General features: G+C 40.1%; 1 protein-coding gene across 10 annotated transcripts in view; it reads left to right on the forward strand.

Moving 5' to 3' along the window:
* Fmn1 (formin 1) overlaps positions 1-14,362 on the forward strand; it is a 375,832-nt gene that overhangs the window by 288,660 nt on the left and 72,810 nt on the right. For all 10 annotated transcript variants that reach the window (XR_012445380.1, XR_012445381.1, XM_074065588.1 and 7 more), the window contains one exon: positions 7,716-7,808. Coding sequence is in view for 7 of the 10 variants with exons in the window: in XM_074065588.1 (XP_073921689.1) it covers positions 7,716-7,808 (93 nt within the window). In the remaining 3 variants the exon portion in view is untranslated. The remainder of the gene's footprint in view (positions 1-7,715; positions 7,809-14,362) is intronic.

Raw genomic sequence — 14,362 nt, forward strand, 5'->3', positions numbered from 1 at the left:
CTTTTGCAGAGCAAAAGGAGTCGGTATCCACATAATTTCTACCCGTGGAGTCTCACTGGCGATATGCACCTGCTGATTGATGTAACACTGCCCAAAAATGCAGGCTCTGCCTGTCCTCTTAAGAAATGGATTCAACTGCAACACATCCAGGTCTTTACTTGGTATTGTTGATTTGGGATGCTGAGCATCCTAAAATTATGTGTGCTTATATTATTTAAAGTATATTTCAAAAAGTCTGAGTGTTTGAAATAAATTTGCCTATCCACGGCCCCCAAATTCTGGTAACTCTGCTGTTATTGACAGTGTGATTTACACTTAAATGTAACTAAAGTATTCATGAGAAAACCTCAAACTTTGTCTTATATTGTAGCTAATCTCAGGTTATTTTATACCACCAGCGATTGTAAGTTTCCTCTTGCTGCTGTCCATCCTAGAGAGTAATTGCTTCAAGTGTAGGGCCCATGGATCACGTACTCCAGTGGCAGGCACAAATCTAGCTTGTAGGACCCAGCCACCTATGCCAGGTGGTAAGAAAGACACAGATTTCAAAATCTCTCCCCTTCATCTCTCCCGTGCTTGTGTAAACCTTAGTTATATCAAAAACAGTTTGGCCCCTATGTATTGAGAATTCTGCAAAAGTTTTTCCTGTTTTTACCTGTAATTCTACTTCTTGTATCCTAAAGAAGTAATCCTCAACTCAGATTGAGGATTAAGTTTGTATGGACACAGATGTTCCTTGTGGAAATAAGGTGGAAAGGACTTCAGTACCCAACAGTAGGGGAATTACTAAGTGAACTATGGTCTGTCTACTTGATGAAATTTTATAAGGCTGTGAAACACAACATCTGTGGATTCATGAAATGATATGAGAAAGTGTACATGAAGTGCTGGTAGAAAGAATCAAAGCACAAACATTTCCTGATCAAATATAAGTATATAAAAATCATATACGAAGGCAATCCCTATAAAATTCTGGAGGAACAAGGGCTTGAATGTACAGGTGTAGACACGGAGGGAGAAAAAGATGGTGTCTGAGTTCCAATCATGGTCCATGACATTTTTTCCTACTGTTTTTAAATACTTTTCGAGTCTCCCTCTTTCTCTCTCTCTCTCTCTCTCTCTCTCTCTCTCTCTCTCTCTCTCTCTCTCTTTCTCTCTCTCTCTCTCTCTCTCTCTCTCTCTCTCAGAAAGGCTTTGAAGGGTGGCAGTTTTCATGGGGACCAATGTAAGGAATATTTTTGAATAAATGGCTGGATCACTTAACACCCTATAAATCAAATCATGCTCAATCCATCTATATTTAGGTCTAGTCATGGTTAGGTGATTAATGAATATTTCTCATGCTAATGTCTCACAGACCAAGGCTGCATCCATAACCACATAATCATCACAGTGGAAATTGTGAGTCAGTTGGGATGTCTGATAGGAGGAGGGTCCTATGTATGAATAGTGCTTCAGACAGTACCGTGCAAAGGCTGCCCTCGGTGGCCTGGCTTTCCAAGTCTTTTCAAAAGTCCTAAAGCAGGCTGGTATGCCCTCACTTAGCCCTGTCACTTCTGCTTAAATCTTTTCAGGGAGAACACTCACAATCATGGGACATTAAGGTGCCCTTGATCTTGAGTAGCCTCCCTTGGTGGAATGAATCAGAATCATGGGATTCCCCTGGGCCCAAGCTTCCTGGTCAGTTTATTTTTGGACAACATTCCTCTGGGGGAAAGGGGCAATCCACTCTTCAGAGGCCTGTGCCTCTTCTATACTTAGTCAGTGTAGCCCTGAGGAATATCTTCTTGTGCAGAATGAGTTTTTAGTGAGATGGAAATTTTGTGAGTTTTCTTGAAAGAGTGAGGGAAGGCTTTCTAAGGAGGCTTACTACCGTCAAAACATCCCAGGCAGCAAGGAATTGATTCAATTTTAAAGTCACCAAGAAAACAACCCTTTTTGATCTGTAGCACCTGACAAGGAGAACTAGCGTCATCTTGTCAGCATCTCTCCAATTACTTCCCGCACACATGACCATGGTGTTCCTATAGCTCACCTCGCTCCATCTTGACTTCTCCTTCACCACCTTTTCCCTGGAACTTCTTTTAAGATCACCAGTGACCTCCATGTTCCTAGAGTCTTTGTATTCCTTGGCTCTCAACAGGACTGCACAGAGTCAATTGCTCCTTCTTTCCTTCCATACTGTTTTCCTCTCAGATCATCTAACTCTACCTTCCTCCTTTTCTACTTGGTTCATTCTTCCTCCATGGCTGGCCTTCCTCTGGCAATCCATTTATTGATGTGACTTGAAATACCAGTTTTATGTTAATGACTCCCTGATGCATATTTCCTTTTGATAGTACTGGGGTTTGAACTCAGGACCTTGTGCTTACTAGCCAGTTCCTCTACCATTCAAGCCACACCTCCCAGCCCTTTTTTGCTTTTGTTGTTTTTCAGTAGGGTCTCGTGTTTTTCTCACAGCATCCTCAGACCATGATTCTCTAATCTGTGGCCTCCCACATAACATGGACAACCATGTGTACCACCATGCCTGGCTTGTTGATTGAGATGGAATCTTGCTCATTGTTTGCCAGCTTGGTCTTGAATCACCATCTTCCAAATCTCTACCTCTAAATAGCTGGGATTACAGGCACAAGCCATTGCACCCAACTCCTGGTACATGTTTCTATCCCTGTCATGTGTCCTGAACTGTAAGCTTTTGTATACAACATGAGAGTCTAGGTAGCATTTCAAGCTTAACATGTCCTAAATAATACTCTTAATGTTTTTCCCCTCAAGCCTGCTCATGATTACCTTCTTACTTTGATTAAATGTAGTTGAATGTTTTCACAATAAGATTTTTCCTGACTTCTTGAAAGAAAATTGCAAGACCTTCTGTCTGTGGCCCTTTCTGACCTCTTCTTCCTGTTCAAGATAATCTGGTACTGCTACTCACCCCTCATGTCACCTGGAGACCTCTGGGGCTAGGCAGGTTTTTCTCCCTTATAGATGCTCTTCCCTTGGTACTGAAATCTAGCATAGGACACTGGTGATTCAAGGGGAGAAGGTCCCTGAGCCATAAACATACTGTGTGGGCAGTCTTATCATGTTTTACTTTTCCTCATGGTATTTCCTCTTCCTAAAACAACTTCCCTCTTCCTTCACTCATTTTTACCTTTTCATTTCAACTCATAGGTTATCTCTTCAGGACATCCTTCCCTGGCCACTACCTCCCAGCCCAGTATGAATTGGAAGGCCCTACCCAATGTTCCACGATACCACACTATACTATAATTTGTTGATTACCTTGTTTCTGACTGTCTCTAGATGATGAACACTTTTAGAGGAGAAATGTAGGTCTCATCGAATATTTGTCCCTAACATGTGGCACAACAGCATATAGCAGATGCTCAACATCTTATAAATATGAGTGTTTGTATAACCTCTGTATACGCAATGCAGGGATAAGAACCACACTGTGTCCTGGGATCTAAGAGCAATTCACTCTAACATCCCATGTCTATAAAAACAGAGCTGTCCAAAGATTCAAAAGAAAGGGTATTTGGTGGGTGGGAGTGTGCATGGGGTACAAACATGCCTTGTGAGCATGTTTGTTCTGCACTAAGTCCAAGTTCAGTGTAAAATTCAGCCCTTTTCTCATGCTCACAGACATCCCTGTGAGTCGGGGGTGGGAGTGGGGTGTTAATGACATCATAGAGAGGTTACAGAAACCCACATGGTCTAATTCGATTGTTCTTCTCCGTCTACCTATGTCTCTCTGTAGCCATCTCTCCTTAAAGAAATCCAAACTCTTCTTCCTCCGTTATAAAAGATAGCATTCCGTTTCCTTAAAGTTAGAATGTTAGCTACCATCTCTTCAGGCTCTCACCTGGGGAAGCTGAGTGCGTCAGGAGTCAAACTTTTGCTTCCAGTGATGATCATTCCCTTTCTAAGAATTTTAACTCTAGCTTGTGGGATGTTAAAAAGATGGTATCTCTTATCTGAATGAATGAGTGAGTGAGTGAGTGAGTGAGTGACATGGCATTCATTCTCTTTGTGCTTTCTCCAGCCCTGCATCTATCTACATTGTATTATACAAATATATACATACATAGAGATACATTGTTCAGTGTATGTATAAGTGTGTATCCCCCCATACAAGAGCCAGGTTCTGTCAAGACACTAATATAATACTGCATGTGTACAAGTTTCTCACCCCTTATTTGGTGATATATTTGCCAAATACTCGCTAATTATCTTTTCTGTGCTATACATTGTAGTCCATGTGGAGATTTCATAGTAAGCAAAATACAGAGTTTCTCCCTTTACATGGCCTTATAAAAAAAAGTATATACAAAACACTGCCACAAAACTGTACCTTTTCATCTGTGCCAACCTTTAATAAGAAAATAAAAACATTTTTAGTATTTTACTAATTTTATGATTTTCCTCCATCCATAGACGTCTCTGAATTGCTGCTAGCTAAAGTGAAATTGTGCAGCTTTTGTTTTAGCTTCTTGTTACGTTGGGTTTCATGTTGCTCTCTAATCATTTACCTCAAGACCAATACTATAAAAAAAAAAGTTGTATAGCTTATGCTTCTATTGTGATTTTGGTTTCTGATTTTTTTTATTTTAGTTTATTTTGACAAAAATGTATTTGGGGCCAGAAAACTAAAAGTGTACGCACTCTTTCTAATACACACACACACACACACACACACACATACAGATTGCTTGATGTACAAAAAGCATGAGGAAGAAGACCATACTTCTGTTGCTAAGATGAGAGTGGAGATGTGGATGTCAGAGGAAAGACTAGCTCATGTGTCTGCAGTCAATTAAAATAACAAGAAGCAGTAATTACTGCAACCCAAACCCAGTAAGAAGGGTGCTGACCCCTTCCCCATAGTGTCTGAGGGGTAGGGGTGTCTCAGTCTGTTTTCTCCACTGACACATTCCCAGTGCTGGTCCAATGCATGGCACCTTGTAGCATTCAACAGATAATTGTTGAATCAATGTATTTATGAAATGAGTTCCTTTAAAACTAAACAAGCATTCTAGGCCCTATACAATCTGACTTCAATTTCTGTCTCTCACCTAAACCTATTGTGTTGCTATCCTGTAAAAAGCAAGGAATGATAGAACTGGCACAGAACCATGGAGCACTGGGGTTGGAATCCCTAATTAGGGGCTAGGTAAGCAGAGAGAAGAGAACTCCAAATTAGGAAAGCAGAGAGTTGGGATAAAAATGTACTCTGACTTTGCAAGGCCAAGTTCAATCCCTAGCATCACAAGAGAAAAATTAAATGCATTAGGACTTAACTGAGTCCTTGTAACATGCTCTGTGTTTTCTTAATAATTTACCATTTATGTATAAATAAGTGATTGAACACTTAAACGTGTTAAGTGATTGAACTGGTATTATATTTTGATTAATTATACCTGACTCTTACCTCTGTATCCTTCTAACTTACTCTTAAAGTTTCTCAGTAAACTTTATTCTTAGGGGTTAAAACAAAAAAATAGATTGCCACCTTTGCGACCTTAGGAACCTGACGTCTGAAGTCTCAACACAGGCAAGACTATGTCTTTCTTTCTACTAAAATGATTCATAAGTACTTAATCTTCCTGTGTGGATAATCTTAATTTAATTGGTGTCCATAATTTCGTTATGTATTGTTTTGATTATTTGTGCTCTCACGGGATTACTTATTAGCAGCTAGCATTAGAAACTTTTTAATAGTCAAGAAGTTTTACAGAGGGAAAATAAAGACAAGCAGGGTATCTTTGGCTTTTAACACGGGAAGTCCAGGCACAGCCTGCTTTTGAGGCAGGCAACCTTGGTGGTCTAGCAGTGTTGTAAGGTCTTCTGGTCGGACAATGAATGGCAGTCGTGGATCTGTCTGTGACCTCTCTCCTTTTTGCACTGCCAGTCTCCAGTGTCATCATTAATTAGTCTTAGGTCTCCCATCTGTCTGCTAGAAAGCATCTCAGATGAGCCAGGTTAATAAATTGGAGCGGGTGAGTTGCTGCCTGCTGCAGGGACAGAGGGCCTCCCTCCCTTTTGATCATGTGGGGAAGTTTCATCCTAACAGGCCACATAGGAGTCCCCACCCGGGGTGCAGAGAGGACCTCCAAGCACAACAGGAGTGCTGCTGTCATGTGTGCTCACCTTAGTTTCTAATTTCAAAACCATGGGGCTCAGAGGCCAGGCCTGGGGATTGTTACACATGTTGCTTCATCTTTCCCCAGGAGTTGACCTGCAGTCCTCAGTGAATTCTCACAAGGGGTGGTGGAGCAGCACCAAGGGAATGCAAATCATCATTTTGTGTTCTGAACAAGAGACAGGACCTGTAGCACATCACACCCAGCCGTGGCTAGCTTATTGTCCCAGCTGTAGCATCTTTCCCAATGAATTTCACTAAGTCATAAAAATAACAAATAGCATTTATGAGCTCGCTTTCTAGTGCAAGGCCTTCTGAAAACCACTTTATACAGTTTATCTCATTTACTTAGCATGTCATGCCTGCAGGTGGGGCCCTCATTTTGCAGATGAGAAAAAAAAGCCACAGCCTACCTGACCCCAGATAGGTCTTGATCCAAGCACAAACCTTTTACCACTCCATGATATGGCCTCATAAAACTTGAATCACTCGATGGGCACTCCACGGGCTCCATTACATCCAGGACACAGGGAAAGCTGCAATGATCAATCTTCTAAATTCAGGCAAAAGTGGGACAACATAGAGAAACCTGAGGAGATGCCTCTTGCCCAGGCCAACTGCCTTTTGTGATGGTGAACTCTAGGGTTATTGTGATTTCAATGAGGACAGTCCATTTGAGGCAGCATGATTATCCAAACAGCAATGTAATGCATTCCAGGTAGCCTGTCTGAAGCAAACTTATACCTTAGTAAAGTTTTAATAGGAAAAGTAGGTGAATGGGAACCATGAAGAGAACACACAATCATTCCCAACCTGGTGAAGCCAGCAGGCTGGGATGTATCTGTCACCCTGAGGAACTCTAATGTGGTACTTCCAGGCAACTTGGAGGCCTGGGAATTTCTGTAGAATCTTCATCAGTCTCTGTCTTGGGAGTGTGTCTCTGAAGAGGATTGGGTCCCTTAATTCCCTGGGACTAGTCATTAAGTAATTTTTCCTCTGTTTATTTGGGGGAACCAAAAAGCAGAATACTTTGTCTACCAAGTCAGAGATTCTTCTGGATCTCCAGAAGGAAAATTGAAGGGAGTATAATTTCCTGTTCCTAAAGACATATAGAATGAGCTAATTCTCTTCCCCCGTAGAGTATGGATAAACAGTGATTGACAAGAAGTCTGCATAAATGATCAGCAAGTATGCTGTTTTTGTAGGGGGGAGGGGAGGTGAAGATGGGATGGGGTTTGAACTCAGGGGTTCATGCTTACAGGGTAGACCCAGTACTGCTTGAACCACATCTCCAGCTGCTTTTGCTCTGGTTACTTTTTACATAGGGTCTCACCTTTTTGCCCAAGCTGATCTGGATCACCATCCTCCTGTTTTCTGCTTCCCACCATTGCTGGGATGGTATGTGCACAGCACAATGCCCAGCTTTTTTCAGTTGAGAAGTTTTTTGCCCTGGCTGGCCGGGAACCGGCATCCTTTCAATCTCAGTCTCCCAAGAAGGCAGGTGTGAGCCTTGGGTATCTGGCTAGCAGGCGTGCTCTTGAGTAAGTCTAACAGATACTTCTCTTTGCAGCAAGTGAGCAGCAGATGAAGGTGGTGTGCAAAGAGTCACCAGAGGAGTACCTCCAACCCTTCAAGGACAAGCTAGAGGAGTTCTTCGAGAAAGGTAGGGGGTTGTCACCTACCCTTCATGACACTTGGGGATGCCCCTCATGTCAGTGCTGTCTCTGGGGGCCACTGCTCCTTGCACCTTGACTGAGTACAGGTGGTGAGTGATTCCAGTCCATCTTCCCATGGTGTTCACATCCTCAGTGTAAGTAGAGCTGTGCTGTATCTTCTACATCACCTTTCTAGGCTGTTTTAGTACTTTAAATCCTGTAACGTTACTCACGTCTTTGTACATTTTTTGAGGGTAAACCTTTCTGTCTCTTCCTGGAGCTTGAGGGATCCTCAGTACATGTTAACTGATAGCAGACAGACTGTGCATTTGTAATCAGCCCAGATAGGTGGATGGTGATTCTTTTCCTGGTTTTATGAGTGTAGTGACTTGGAAACTTGTATTTTCCATTCCTTTTCAGACAGGAAAATTGGGGCCCAATGAATGTCACACATCCCATGACTTGGCATTCATTGACCCTCTGGGGTTAGTAGGTGGATGGAAGTGATAGACAGGAGACTCACTTCTTACTCAGAAGCCTCAGCAAGTTCTGTTCCCTCCTCAAGGGCTTTGGAAGATTAGGGATCCTTTTTTCATCGGTGTTAGTGAACATGAAAGTTTAATGCCTTTTAGTTTGCTTCCTATTTTGTTTTCTCAAGTTCAGTTGCAAATGTGAGAGAAAAATGTGTTGGGTATTTGGAGGGAGCTTTTTTCTTTACTAGAAAGCCAGAGGAAATGCATGTAACCACCTTTGGGGATATCTCAGCATCCTGTTTCTATTATTGAATAAGGCTACAGGATACCACACCATCAACACAAGACTGTTAAGTGGAGTGAATCCACAAAATATGGCCAAACCACTTTGGGAATGAGCAGAGGAATTCTCAGCCCATGAGTCAGAGGAGCTCCATTCCAGCTGCTCCCTTTGTGCATAGATCCCTGCTTCTTCTTCCATGACCAGGGTTTGTTTGCATTGATGCAGAGGTCAGAGGTGGCCATCGCTCTGCCTCATGTATTATGGGAATAATGATATCCAACTCAGTACCATCCTGAGAGCAAACAGTGATACCAACATTGCGTGCTATGTGACTATAATTAGGGAGGTGTTATATGTGACTTATTTAAGTAAATGCTTTGCTTCATAATGATACCATACAAATATAACCTAAATGGGCTGAAGAAAAGCTTGGTATACTTCTCTTTGTGAATCCCAATTCATAGTGTCTGCTTTTGACGTGTGTAGAATTAACTTGAAGCTCCTGTGAATCTTGATTCCATTTTTATTTTTAATTGCTATTATTCCATATCTGGAAAATTCTGCAATGTGTACGTTGGAGTTTTATCTACCTACATGGTATAATGGCCATAGAGACCTTCCTCTTCAAGCCAGCTAGCATATTGCCCACTTATATTGTGAATTTTATTCTTTTTTGAAAAAGAGAGAAATCTGAATAGGTTAGAACTTCAAAAATCTTCTTTGATACTTTGGAAAAGGAACTTGCATCTACTAAGTTCCTCAAGAAACTTCTGGCCAGGGAAGCAATGGCTATTCCAAGAAAGGCCCAGAAGAGTGGTTCCTGACCGTTTGAATCACTGAGGGGAGAAGTAAAAACATTTCTGCACTCAGAACAAACTTTAGAGCCACTGCCAACATCTCTCAGGGGGGAGTCAGGCACCAGAATATATCTTATTCTTCATGTGACTCCATGTGGATCCCAAACTGAGAGCCACTGCTGTCAACCTTAGTTCACTTTTCCATGTATATTCAGTGATATATAGTCAGAGCCTGCAACACGTAAGATACTGGGAATGCTAAGATGAATTACATTCCTTGAGTCCATCCCCAGGACTGTCTTACTGGGCATAGATCTCTATGTAATCAATGGAGGGAAGGGATGGTGAAAAGGACACTGGGAATGACATCAAGTCAGGCTTAAGACAAACATCAACCAAAACAAGACACAAAAAGAATTTAAAGGGAACCTTACAATTCTATTTAAAAAACTTAAGAATATTGTAGGAGTCTTAAGTGTTCTCAAAATTATGGAGTGAATTCCACTGTGAAAATAGTCTGTTAACATTATCTTATTTCTTAGTTTGTGAAAAACCAGTCTGAAATTGTACTGTCTGATCTGGCACACACCGGCCACATGTTCATGTTAAGCAACTGACTGTGGCTCACCCAAATGTTAGATTTATAGAAGCCATGGAAATGCTTCATTCCAGGTCTTTATATTGATTGCACAGAACAGCAATAACATTTGCAACATATTATGTTAAACAAATGAAAAAATAATAAAATTTTTTAAAAAGTCATAAAAAAACAAATGAAATGTATTACTAATATTAATATACATTTATTTTACTTTTTAATGTGAAGCTACTAGAAAATTTACAATTCTATTTGTGTCTTACACTATATTTCTGTTGGAGAACTGTAGTCAAGAGCTATGGTCCCCAGCCTTTCCTAGTCTCATTCCTTGGCTCTCCTCTTGGAGCTATGGCTCTACTTTCTCAGCTTCATCATCACAGTGTGTGGAATTCTACAGGCTAGCCCTGGGCCCGTTTCACCCTGAGTCTGACCATTGCTTGGCATTCAGGTAGGACTGTTTAGGAGATAGCAAGCCACTATATCAGGTGATCACTCTCCAGTTCAGGGTGTATGGTTAGAGTCTGTGGCTAAGAAATACATGACTCCTAACAGCAGTATAATAGGGTTAGGCTGTGCTTGCCAAGTTGGCATATATACAAATGGAATATCTCCTGGTTACTAATTGGAGTTTAAAATAGCAGTTCCTTTTTTTATATAGATGTTTCACTAATTCATTGCAAATTTAGAGTCCTCCACCTACCACAAACCTGCATTATTCACCCTGGATAATCAAATTTTTATGGCAATTGTCATACAATTTAAGTGTAATATTTTACCTAATCCCCATTCATTGTAAAAAAAAAAAAAAACACCATTATTACATGTACTACTAAGGAGAAAAGATTGCTGCCAACCAAACCATGTCATGTAGATTATAAGATATACCCCCAAAAAAAGGATAAAATTTGGAAATTCCATCAATTTTGGAGTTCATACAACTTGACACTATAATTAGACATATAGTATTGGAATGTAGGGCTTCCCAGCACTCCAGGATAAGCTGAGGAAGACTTTAAACAATGACAGAAAATATTTTTATTAAGACTTGAGAAAAGATCAGAGGTGCTGCCGAAGAAGATGACAATGACTAAACACTGAGTGGTTCAGTATGCTGGATCCTATGGGTGAGCAGGCCACCTGTTTGCTTAGTCCTTCAACCATCCAGCCTGCTGTCACCATGTTATGCAGAGAAGGAATTCTCACAGACAGGAAGGGTATTCCAAGCAAAGAGAAACTTCACATCTCAAAGGATGAAAGACATGATGTGTTCAGGGAATGGTGAGGGACTTGGTCTGGCCAGACAACAGGGCTTATGGGAAGAATCTAAGACCAAAAAGGAGAGAAGAATCACAGTAGGACTTGCAAAGGTGTCTGAACTGTGTATTATATAATACTGAAATAATAAATATTGAAAAACACTGTGTACAGGAGTGGCAAGTTCATGCTGGACTTGTTTGTTTTGTTTTGGTGTGGGGGGGCATTGGGAAGCATCACTTTGCCTTTTGTTAAGAAATGTATTATAAGTAACAGCAATATAAAGAGAATTGGAAGAGCAAGAGACTAGCAAAGAGCTTGAGCAAAAGCAATGGTGGTAAAATCAGAAAGGAAGCAACATATATATAAATAGTAACCACTATGTTAGTTGGGTTGCAAGTATAAAGTGAAACAGGGGAAAAAGATAACTCTCCCTTTTTTGCTTGGATAACTGGATGGATATTAATGGGGAAGAGTCAATTTGGGTTGGAAGATACCAAGGTAAACTTCAGGAATGTTAATGTCGACATACACTTGAGACACATAGGTAGAAAAGTGGGGCTCGCAGGGGAGTGCTGAATGAGACTTTAGATGTAGCAGTTTAAGTCAAGGGAATGAATGTGACAGTCCAAAGAAAGGATGCAGAGCAAAAAGGATTCTGAAGTATCAGAGCATTGGAGCAGAAGGTATCTTATGAGAACCATGACTGAGAACTCAAGATGCTTCTGTAGTAGAGCCTATACAGAATATGTGCCCAGAAAGCAAGTTTTCTGTTAGGGTCTTCTCACTCCTGATGTCTTAAGTGATTATATTCTTTATGCCAGAGAAGTCACATGCATTGTGACTTAGTTGATTCATGATTGGGATTATTTTTACATGAGCTTCAATTCAGTTTTGCCAACAACCATGATTCAATTTTTCATTTGTAAATCAAATCCTGTTGCCACACTCAAGTGGAGATGCTGTGTTTGTCCTTCCTGTTACCATCCTTCACTTCTCAGAATGCCCTTAAATAGTGTTGACAAAACCATTTTACTTGTTCTTAACTAATTCTCATTTCCTGTGCTGAGTTGAAAGTAACATAAATGGCACCACTTTTCAGGTGTGCAGTCTCCAAGCTATCTAAACCCTTCTCCTTACGTGTTTCCTTCTTTTCCGCCACACCGGGCTCTTGCTGACTCCACTTTGCAGCTCTGTTCTGAGTAATCTTGTGCAAGCATTTGGTTTTTTCCCACCCTTAGATCAAACATGGTCATAATGATACAGCCTTCAAAAAATGTGATGCTCACATTAAAAATCCCCATAAACATGGCAGGGATCCTGTAATTGAAAGAAGGCGCAGAGCAACTGATTAGATCCCAGGTATAGATCATGTAGGTGGTCTTTTCATGCTGTTAAATTGGTCATTTGTATTTATAGTGTTGGCGGCGGGGAGGGGGGACTGGAACCTAAACTGGCTCTATTACTAGCACTCTCACACTTGGCCTTATCTCGTTTTCAGTTCACTTTACTTGGTATCCATGCATGGCACCAAATTCAAAATAAGTATGAGTGAACCATTCTGGTCCTACAGCCTTAAGGTTGTTTGACTACCTTACATTATAGATATTCTTCTTAACACCAATAAATTGTTTACTAGTAAAATACAGATAAATTTGCAAAGCTAAGACCAAACCAAAAGCAGTAATCAATTTCCAAAACTAAATATAATAATGAAGGCCCAAGAATAAAATTCACATGATCAATGACTAAGATTAGATGCACTTGACAAAAATCCAACATCCATTCTTTATCTAAAAAGTATAACAAAACACTAAATAATATATACTTCCTTAGTGTAAGAAAAATAGTCATAGCCCCAAGTTTGTAGCTTGACTCACAGACAAAAGATCAATCTACCTAAAAGAAAAGAGTTCCTAGAGAACAAATAGTAAAAAAAAAAAAAAAAAAAAAGGGAGGGGCACATACTAGCAACAGTGGTAAAACTGCTCTTAAAATATGAAATGGTGCTACTCTTATAATAAAAGAAATATTAAATAAACTACATTGAAATTTCATTTTCTATCCATAAGATTAGGAAAATTACAAAAGTTTGACAGCAAAGGATGTTGGATATGCAGTAGGATAAATGTCATTCTTCTGCATTTCCTGTGAAAGTGAATTGTACAGTCTGTCTGGAGTTCAATTTAGTAACATCTATTAAAGTTAAAATGTGTATGCCATCTGACTTGGCAGATCTGCTTCTAGAGCACACCCTACATATCCTGGCACATGCAAAGTGATATATGTACCATGTTGCTTACTGAAGCATTAGTTTTAATTACAAATTGTTGGAGAAAACGTAAATGGCCATTAATAATGGAATTGTCAAATTATGGTACAGTTGACCTTCTGTATCTGTGGGTTCTGCATCCCTAGGTCCAACCATCCACAAATTGAAAATATTTGAGAAGTTTTATTCATTATACTGACCCACAATCTCACAATTTTACTCTTCATTATTATATATACACTTTTTGCTTCAAGATTTTTAAATGTAAAAGTCTCTATTATATTCCTTCTTTAAGCAATACTTCTTTGTGTGCACATATTATAATAACCTTTTTGCATTGTTATGGTAAGAACACATCACATGAGATGTAGCCCTTAACAAATTCTTAAATGCCTAGTACAGTATTGTTAACTATAGGGGACAATGAAACAGGTGTGTGTGTGTATGTGTGTGAGTGAGTGTTAAGTGTTATGAATGAAGTGCTAGAAGTTAGAAGACTTTGTATCTAATCCTAGCTTTGCCACTTCACTTTATTTCTCTGAGTCTGTGGAAAGGTTTGTGAATTTCTCTGAAATTTTTTCTTCTCTATAAAATGAGAATTACATATTATTACACATTGTCATTATGAAGATTAAATTGAGGTACCATGCACATGAACCCACCATATAAAATATCAAGAATACAAGTGCTATGTGATTTTTTTTTCCTACTGCTGCCCTCTGTGGGAAATACCAATTTGCTGACAGTTTCCCCCTTGAGTTTTCAGTTCAGACAGAGAGTAGAAAGGGAGCTGTTTGACCTAACATTAGAAGCATAGTGCTTCATTTAAACTTCCCAGCAATCCTTTGAGATGGCTTTTGTTAGCCCCTAACTTTCTAGATGACA

The sequence above is a fragment of the Castor canadensis genome, chromosome 2 (assembly GCF_047511655.1).
Source record: "Castor canadensis chromosome 2, mCasCan1.hap1v2, whole genome shotgun sequence".
Lineage (NCBI taxonomy): Eukaryota > Metazoa > Chordata > Mammalia > Rodentia > Castoridae > Castor > Castor canadensis.